General features: G+C 47.6%; 1 protein-coding gene across 1 annotated transcript in view; it reads right to left on the reverse strand.

Moving 5' to 3' along the window:
• Positions 1-5,057: 5,057 nt before the first annotated feature.
• The window catches only part of LOC147472015 (uncharacterized), a 35,842-nt gene continuing 30,899 nt past the window's right edge, over positions 5,058-10,000 (reverse strand). Inside the window, exon 3 of the mRNA XM_086535835.1 lies at positions 5,058-6,542. Within this exon, the coding sequence (XP_086391961.1) occupies positions 6,346-6,542 (197 nt within the window). The 3' untranslated portion in view covers positions 5,058-6,345. The remainder of the gene's footprint in view (positions 6,543-10,000) is intronic.

Below are 10,000 nucleotides of genomic sequence, written 5' to 3' on the forward strand. Positions count from 1 at the left end.
TTCTTTTTCTTTTTCTTCTTCTTTTTCTTCTCCTTTTTCTTCTTCTTTCTTTTTCTTTTTCTTCTTCTTCTTCTTCTTCTTCTTCTTCTTCTTCTTTTTCTCTTTTTTTTTTCTTTTCTTTTCTTTTCTTTTTCTTTTCATTTCTTTTCCTTTTCTTTTTTCTTTTCTTTTTTCTTTCTTTTATTTTTATTTTTTCTTTCTTTTTTCTTTCCTTTTCTTTTTCTTTTTCTTTTTTTTCTTTTCTTTTCTTTTTCTTTTTCCTTTTTCTTCTTCTTCCTTCTTTTTTCTTTCTCCCTTTTTCTCTTTTTTTTTTTTTCTTTTTGCTTTTCCCTTTCTTCTTTCTTTTTCTTTTTTCTTTTTTTCTTCTTTCCTCATTCTCCTCCTCCTCTCCTCCTCCTCCTCCTCTCCTCCTTTCCTCCTCCTCCTCCTCCTCCTCCTCCTCCCGCCCTCCTCCTCTTCCTCCTTTCTCACTCCTACCCCCTCTCCTCCTTCTCCTCCCCTCTCCCGTCCCGCTCCCGTTTCCCCTCCTCCACCCCCCCCCCTCCTCCCCCCCCACTCTCCCTCTTCCCTCCCTTCCTTCCCCCTTCTCCCCTCCCCTCCCCTGCCCCAAGGTCACCCCCCAGGCTCCGCCCCGGGCAAGATGGCGCTGCTGCTTCTCGTGAGGTAATGACGCCTCCCCCCCTCATCCCCCTCCCCCTCCCACCTCTCTATCTCCCCCTCCCCCCTCTCCCTCCCTCCCTCCCCCTTTCCCCCATCGCTCCCTCACTCCTTCCTTCACACACACATGCACAGACGCACATACACATATATGCAGTATGCACACACACATAACACACACACACACGCATACGCAATACAGTGGATACTGCATATAGACACATACGTACACATATACATACACATACAAAAATGCACATATGATATATGATGGGTACATACATACGCATTTATACACGTACATGCATATATGTTACACACATTTATGTATTACACAGTTAGACAGATATTTACACACACACACACACACACACACATATATATATATGTAAAACCCTTTAAAATAGTAAAAGAAAAGAAAACCACAAAAAAAATCCACTTACTCCAGTTCTATTGCTTCCCTTATTATCCACCTTTTATCCACTTTTCCTTCTTGTTCTCCCCCTTATCTCGTCCTTCCTTTTGGCCTTTTTCCCTCCTTCGCAGACCCTCATTTATGCACTCAATTCCTCACTTGGGTTTCCCCCATTCGTCATATTCTGCTTCGTAAATTCCCCATGTCATCATCATCATCATTAACATCATTATTATGTGATTCGCTGTTTTCCAAATTTCATTTCCGAAATTGGTGTTATAACAGTGGCTTTGTATACGTACGAGTTTGTATTTTTTTTTTCCTATTTAAATACGGTAACAATTATTGAAAGTGTGATCTTGTTTTTTTTTTTGTTATCTTTATTTATTTATTATTATTATTGTTATTATTATTATCATTATTATTTTTTTTTTTTGGGGGGGGGGGGTTCATGGTTGGGGTGATTCTCATTATTGTTATTTTTGTATTATTGCTATTGTTTTTTATTACCAGAATGATAATCTTTATTGTCCCCATGCTTATCAATGTATCATCACTGTTATCATTTTCGTGCTATTTTTAAACCATTATTATCATCATTACTTTCATTCTCGTCACTTTTATCGTCCACTTTCACCATTCTTCTATTGTTGCATCATCGTTATAGTTACTCCACTTATTGTCTTTTATTGCTCTTTCATTCTTATTTTGCAGGAGCAGTAATATTATTTTTGATGTTTACGATGATCTAAAGACCCAACCTTGCCCCTTTGACTTCTACATTCCCTGAAAATGGATTCATTTCTTTTGTCTATTTTGTATGATAATTCTCGCAGTCTTTTGTTTATTTTCGTGTTTTTTTTTTGTTGTCTCTCTGTTTCTTTTCTTTCTTGTTCCTTTTCGTTGTTTTTCCTGTTTTTTTGTTTGTTTGTTTTGTTTTGTGTCTTGTTCTGTTTTTTTCTGTCTCGCTGTCGGTTTCTTTGTTTTGTTTTGTTTTTCATTCGTTTCTCTTCCTTTGTTGTCAGTTCGTTTGTTTATTTATTTCTCTCTCTCCCTACCACACACACACTTTCTCTCTCTCCTTCCCTCCCCCCTCTCTCTCTCTTCCTCTCCCTCCCTCCCCCCACCCTCTCTCTCTCACTCGCCTCCCCCCCACTCTCTCTCTCATCCCTCCTCCTATCTCTCTCTCCCTCCCTCCCCCTATCTCTCTCTCCTTCCCTCCCCTTATCTCTCTTTCTCCAACTTTCCCTCCCCCTCCCCTTATCTCTTTCTCCCTCCCCCTATCTCTCTCTCCCTCCCTCCCCCTATCTCTCTCTCTCTCTTCCCCTCCCTCCCCCTATCTCTCTCTCTCTTCCCCTCCCCCACTCCCCCTCCCCCTATCTCTCTCTCTCTCTTCCCCTCCCTCCCCCTATCTCTCTCTCTCTCTTCCCCCCTCCCTCCCCCCCTCTCTCTCTCTCTCTTCCCCTCCCTCCCGCTCTCTCTTTTCCCCTCTCCCTCTCTCCCCCTCCCCCTCCCTCCCTCTCTCTCTCTTCCCCTCCCTCCCTCCCTCTCTCTCTCTTCCCCTCCCTCCCTCTCTCTCTCTTACCCTCCCTCTCTCTCTCTTCCCCTCCCTCCCTCTCTCTCTCTTCCCCTCCCCCCCTCCCCCTCCCCCTCTCTCTCTCTCTCTCTCCCCCTCCCTCCCCCTCTCTCTCTCTCTCTCTTCCCCTCCCTCCCCCTATCTCTCTCTCTCTCTTCCCCTCCCTCCCCCTATCTCTCTCTCTCTTCCCCTCCCCCACTCCCCCTCCCCCTATCTCTCTCTCTCTCTTCCCCTCCCTCCCCCTATCTCTCTCTCTCTCTTCCCCTCCCTCCCCCTATCTCTCTCTCTCTCTCCCATATCCCCCTCCCTCACCCTATCTCTCTCTCTCTTTCCCCTCCCCCACTCCCCCTCCCCCTCTCTCTCTCTCTCCCCCCCCCTCCCCCTCTCTCTCTCTCTCTCTTCCCCTCCCTCCCCCTCTCTCTCTCTCCTCCTTCCCTCCCTCCCCCTCCCCCTATCTCTCTCTCTCTCTTCCCCTCCCCCACTCCCTCTTTCTCTCCATCTGCCCACTCCCTCCCCCTCCCCCTATCTCTCTCTCTCTCTTCCCCTCCCCCACTCCCTCTTTCTCTCCATCTGCCCACACCCCTCCCTCCCTCTTTCTCTCCCTCTGTCTCTGGGACGTTCCTGTCGTCCCCGCCCCACCCATGTCGGCCCAAAGGAATACCAATGACCTTGTATCCAAAGCCATTTGTCGTGCTCGAAGTCCCCGCCGAATCGATAATATTAAGTAGTGTGTTACAACTGACATTGTTTTTTGTTTACTTTTTTTTTGTTTTTTTTTGCTTTTGTTGGTTTAAGTGTATTTGGGTGTTTGTCTTCTTTTTTTTTTTCTTTTTGGTGTTTGGGAAAATTTGTTGTTTTTGTTTTTAGTGTTTTTCTTTATTCTTGTTTGTTGTCTTCTTTTTTTCTTTGGTATTTGGGAATATTCGTTGTTTTTGTTTTTAGTGTTTTTTTTTCTTTATTCTTGTTTGTTTATTCATCCATTTCGAAGGTACGTATCTATTACTGTCTTTAGAAAAAACAAAAAAACAACAACAGAATGAATAGTGTTCTTATCCTCTTTGTTTTCATCACGAGAACAATCACAACAAAACCCCCACATAGAGGTAACCAGGAGGTCGCTATAGACAAGCGGACCCCATAACCAGGAGGTCGCTATACACAGGTGGACCCCCTAAACAGGCGATCGCTATACACAGGTGGACCCCATAAGCAGGCGGTCGCTATACACAGGTGGTCCCCATAAACAGGAGGTCGCTATACACAGGCGGACCCCATAAACAGGCGGTCGCTATACACAGGTGGTCCCCGTAAGCAGCGAGCCGCGTCGTTAGGAGAGTAACAGGTGTGACTTGCTTAATTATAACTTTACGCGCGCACCTGGGACACCATCATTAGTGTCCGCTGGTTATTAATGACGCCCAGTGTCCTCAATGACTCTATATCACAGTTAATGCACTCGGACACTCTGGAGGGAGGGAGGGCTGGCGGGATTTCGCTTTCCGAGGGACACGAGGGACACTATTTTGGGAGATGCAGGTGATCAGGTCGATAGGACGGATGTCGGAAGTATATTGGAAAAGAAGAAAGAAAGAAAGAAAGAAAAAAAAAAAGAAAAAAAAAGAAAAAAAAAAAGTGGGATTTATAGGAAATATAGTAGGCATAATATCTAATACAATGAAAATTACAGTAGGTTAAAAAATACAATAGGATATACAAAATACAACAGGATATATAAACAAAAACACAGTAAGACATATATCCCAAAAATAAAGACATACGAAAAAAAAAAAATTCACTCGATAGGAAAAAAATAAAAAAAAATAAAATAAATAAAACGAACTTCTTTGCTCAACAAATATTTTATTTATCACACAATCGCAGTCTCGATGGTACATACAATGGGTGGGAAAAAACATACACTTGTAACACTGAACTGAGACAAGGGACTCCTCACTCATAAAGAGATGATCAAACACATAATAAGACTTCTGTAAAATATGTTACGTACTGTGGGTCATTCTTAAGATTATTTCTTTTTTTTTTTAGTTAAGTCACGTGCGTTTGTTTTGTTTTGTTTTGTTTGTTTGTTTGTTTGTGTTGCGCTCCTGTGGTCTAGACATTCTGGGATAATTGTTTTAATTTCTCTCTTTTTAAATTGGTAGTCTAATTCTTTTCCTTCTCTCTCTCTCTCTCTCTTTCCTCTCTTTCTCTCTCTTAATTTATATAGTCCTATCCTCCTCCCTCCACCCTTCAAGGAAACTGAAGGAATGAACTGAAAGGAAGAACAAATACAGTTGAATAGAGTGATAAGGATAATCTTCCTTCACTCGCAAGGGGTTGGATAACTCTCTGGCGCGGCGTTGAACTCTCCGCCTTGCAAATGCGCCTCTCACTGCCACCCACCCACCCACCCACCCACGTCTTCTGCAATCCTATGACGCGACTGTCGTGTTGGGGGAAACAAGAAAAGAAATTGGAGGGAGAAAGAGAAAGAGAGACAGAGAGAGAGAGAGAGAGCCAAATGAAACGAAGGAATAATCACATTATAAATTTCAAATAGTTCACGACCGGCTGGTCTAAATTCTTGGAAGAGCGCTTTCCTAGAGAGATAAAAAAAAGAAAGAAAAAAATATGGGAAGTCAATAATCATTGAGCAAAATGAGCATTAGCAGCCATCAGCATCTCGGACGCTCGCTCGCTGCTCTCGTGTACACACCGCGGTTTCCCTTTATGTACACACACATTCACATACACATACGTACACGAAACCTCGACTTTATAAATACAAGGTCGTAACCCCCCTTACCCCCCCCCCCCCCCAAAAAAAAAAAAAAAAAAAAAAAAAAAAAAAATTGGTCTTTGGTCCTTCCCAACATATACATAAATCTAAATTCAGTTGCGTGTATGACCTTTTTATTTTATTTTATATTAGATAAAAGAGACGCCTGTCGTGTCTCTCTCTACAAGAACCTTAAAACGAAAATCTGGACTCAATATCAGGAGAAAAAAAAGATTGATCAGAGATATAAAATAACAACACCACTTGGCCCAAAACTCTTCCGGAAGAATTGTCAGTTCGTCGTCATTCGTGTGTTCACTTCACTGACGTGTATCTATTTCGTGTTCACTTCACTGACGTATCTAGTTCATACAGGGAATTATTATTATTACCATTATGCTCCATCCACTGTAGATTCGTACAGGACCTAAATCGAGCGCTTTTAACGAAGGGAGAATTAACATGGGGAGGAGGAGTGGGAAAGGGGGAAAGGGAGAAAGGGTGAGAAAGGGTAAAAGGGGGGGATGAGGGGGAGTGCCTCTATCCCCCTTAGTTGTCCTCCTTCTCGTGTTGATAGAGGGGAGGGATGGGACACAGGGCCCTCGCTTGGCACGCACGTGTCCCGTTGTCCTCGTTGGTCCCCTGGCGGCGGCCGCTCTAACTTCCCCTTTTCCTCTTCCTTTTTCACCTCCCCTGCCCCCTCCTCCTCCTCCTCCTCCTCCTCGAAGTGCATGCCATGGCCGTCCTTGCAGCCTCGGCTCTCCCACCGAGCGCTCCCCACACTCCGCGCAGACGCTACGAGTCCGAGCTGTCCGACCTCGCCGGCCGCCCCCCGTCCCTCTCCCAGGGCCGAAGGGCGAGGCTCTCGAGGGCGGCTCCCCCCCTTCCTCCTCCAGCCCGCTGGCCCCCCTCCCCCCCTCAGGTGTAGAATCCGAAGGGCTTGGGCGTGCCGCTGTCGTCGGTCTTGGGCGTGTTGAGCGCCGTGCCGAGGGCGAGGGGCAGCGCGGGCGGCGTGCGCGTGCCCTGGTGGCCGGGCCCCAGAGGCAGCAGGCGGGGGCGGCCGCGGCCTCGCTTCACGGGCCCCGACGAACCGGCCGGGCTGCCGCTCGACCCACCTGCGGGAGAGAAACACTCGGGTTAACACGGGTACAAGGAAAGATCGTGATTAATAACAACAACAGCAATATCTGCAATATCTGCAATGATAAAGGCAATATAATAATAATCAATGATAACATGATCTAAGACGGCCATGCCACCCGGCACACGAGACAAGAAATCAAACACGGACAAGCTCTCACACCTGCGAAGCTGGGAAGGTAAAAGCACTGCCCATGACGATAACAATCCCCACAACGTCAATACGAATAATCAAACACGTCAATAACATGTTGATAACAAAATTATGATAATAATAAAAAATAAAAGATGAAATGAATACAATAATAAAAAAAATGAAATGCATACAATCATAAAAAATAATGAAAGATGAAGATAATAAAAAGATAATAAAGAGTCCAGAGCTCCTCCTCTTCCTCCTCTTGGACTCCCATCTTGAGTCCCTCTTGAGTCCCTCTTGAGGTCTGCTCGCCGAGTGGAAAGAGGAGCAGAGAGGAGCAGAGAGGAGCAGAGAGGAGCGGCGAGCCGTCTACCTACCTCCCTACCTAGCGCGCCCCATGCAGACCACTCGTAATACACATGAGCCCATCCCAGCAGCCGGGGCGGAATGCCAGCCCAGCCGTGTCCACAGGAGGCGGCGGCGGCAGCGGTTAGTTAGCATGTGTTCTTCTTTCGCTCTCCTTCCTTCCTTCCTTCCCTCCCTCCCTCCCTCCCTCCCTCCCTCCCTCCCCTCCCTCCTCTCCCTCCCTCCCTCCCTCCCTCCACCCTCCTCTCCCTCCCTCCCTCCCTCCCTCCCTCCCTCCCTGAGTAGGTCTGTCCTCCCCCCTCCCCCCTTCTCTCTCTCTCTCTCTCTCTCTCTCTCTCTCTCTCTCTCTCTCTCTCTCATTCCCTATTCCCCTCATCCCCAAAAGTGACACGGTCCAGTGGCCAAGGTCCTTGCTATGCATAAGGGGGGGGGGGGGAGGAGGGGGAGAATAAGAAGGAGAATGAGGGGGGGGGGGGAAGAAGGAGAATGAAGGGGGGGGGATAAGAAGGAGAATGAGGGGGGGAATAAGAAGGAGAATGAGGGGGGGAATAAGAAGGAGAATGAGGGGGGGAATAAGGAGGAGGGGGGAATAAGGAGGAGGGGGGGAATAAGGAGGAGAATGAGGGGGGGAATAAGAAGGAAGATGGGGGAGGGGGAAAATAAGAAAGAGAAGGAGGGGGAAAATAAGGAGAAGGAGAGAAGGAAAAAGAGGAGGAAGAGAAGGAAAAGGAGGAGGAAGAGAATGAGGAGAGGAAAGAGGAGGAAGAGAAGGAAAAGAAGGAGGAGGAGGAAGAGAATGAGAAGGAGGAGAGGAAGGAGGAGGAAGAGAATGAGGAGAGGAAAGAGGAGGAAGAGAAGGAAAAGAAGGAGGAGGAAGAGAAGGAAAAAGAGGAGGAGGAGAAGAAAGAGGAGGAAGAGAATGAGGAGGAGAGGAAAGAGGAGGAAGAGGAGGAGGAAAAAGAAGGAAAAGGAGGAGGAGGAGGAGGGGGAAGAGAAGGAGGAGGAGGAAAAGAATGAGAAGGAGGAAGAGAAGGAGGAGGAGAAAGAGAAGAGGAAGGAGATGAAGCAGAAGAGGAGGAAGATGATGAAGAAAGAGTAGGAGGGGGGGGTGGGGGGCTCCGCTGCCCAGCTGAGGACGTGGGGCGGCGTAATTGTGTCCCCCGGCCGGACCTCCCGGGTCGGCCGCCCTCGTCCCGGGAGGGTGGGCGGGTGGGTCGCGGCGACGGCAGAGGCGTCTCGCGGGAGACCTCGGCGGCGCCGAATAGGAGGAGAGAGGCAAAGGCAGATGATGCTGATGAATACATATTGAGAGGTTGTCATTTAATTTTACAGAGAAGAACAGATGCTGGAAGATATATATATATATATGACAGAGAGAGAGAGAGAGAGAGAGAGAGAGAGAGAGAGAGAGAGAGAGAGAGAGAGAGAGAGAGAGAGAGAGAGAGAGAGAGAGAGAGAGAGAGACTTTGACGAGTTTATTGAGACAAGTGATTACGTACATCTCAAAAGGATGAGGTAACATAGGTTATCCTCAGACCAAAGAGAGAAAGCGAGCGACAGAGTGCCGAAGAATTCCTTTTTCACAGAGGCAGAGCCGCCACAGCATCGGCACGGCGCGGCGCAGTGTCGGCACCATAAATACCCGAGAGGCCGAGTGGCGAGCGAGCGAGCGAGGGCGGCCGTCTAGCGTCCGCCCGCCCGCCCGCCTGGTGACCCAGAGCGCACTTCCGTTACCTGCCACAACACCTGGATTTGGGGGCCATTAGCACCTCCGTCTTGAGAACCTACGCACAGGTGGTGAGCCCTCGGCGTCTGCGCCTCGCCTCTCGCACGCTCTTCGCTGGGGGCAGGGGGGAGGAGGAGGAGGAAGAGGGGAGGGGGGGGAGGAGGGGGGGAGGGAGGAGGAGGAAGAGGGGAGGGGGGAGGGGGAGAGGGGGAAAAGAGTGGGAGGGACGATTTTTAGCTGTCGTTGATTTAAGTTTCTCTTTTACACACAGACAGATATTTACACGTGGCATTCACGTAGACACAGACATACATAATAAGCTTTCCACACGCTACGCTTGTGCGCGCGACAAAGCACCCCCCCTACCCCCCTCCGCCTCTCCCTCTCTCTCTCTCTCTCTCTGTCCGTATACCTATCACTCTCTCATACCCTCCTCCCCATCCCTCCCTCCCTCTTCCTCTTCCTCCTCCTAAACTCTCCTTCCTCCCACGCGCCCTCGTTACTTCCGCCCAACGTGTGTTTGAGAGGCGCGAAAGGAGGACGGTCCGTCCGTCCGCGTGACGTCACAAACACAAACACACACACACAAGCCCACGCACGCACGCACACGCACCCGCACGCACACCTTGGCCAAACAACACCTGGACAAACAGGCCGCCACACTTTCGCCTCCTGCGCTCCCTCTTCGCCCCCCCCCCTCCCTCTCTCTCTCTCTCTCTCTCTCTCTCTCTCTCTCTCTCTCTCTCTCTCTCTCTCTCTCTCTCTCTCTGGCGTTGATTGAAGAATTATTTTCTCGCTCTTCCCTCCTCCTTCCGTGTTTCTTGTTTCTCTTTCTCTTTCTCTTTCTCTTATTCCTCTTTTCTCTTTCCGTGTAAGTTTACTCCCCCCCCCCCCAAAAAAAAAAAAAAAAAAAAAAAAAAAAAAAAATATCAAAGAGAGAAAGATAGATAGATAGATAGATAGATAGATAGATAGATAGATAGATAGAGAGAGAGAGAGAAGGGGGGGGGGGCGGAAGACGAAGACGAAAAAGACGGAGGAATAATAATAATAATAATAATAAGAAAAAAGACGTGGGAGCAGGTTTAGAGAAATAGCAAAATAAACACAAAAACAAAAACAATAAACAAAGCCAATCAGAATGCCCGAAGAAAAATGCAAACAAACGAATAATAATGAATAATAACCAGAAATATACTAAC

Source organism: Penaeus japonicus, unplaced genomic scaffold (genome assembly GCF_977035675.1).
Source record: "Penaeus japonicus unplaced genomic scaffold, GWHDUDI00000001_assembly GWHDUDI00000004, whole genome shotgun sequence".
NCBI lineage: Eukaryota > Metazoa > Arthropoda > Malacostraca > Decapoda > Penaeidae > Penaeus > Penaeus japonicus.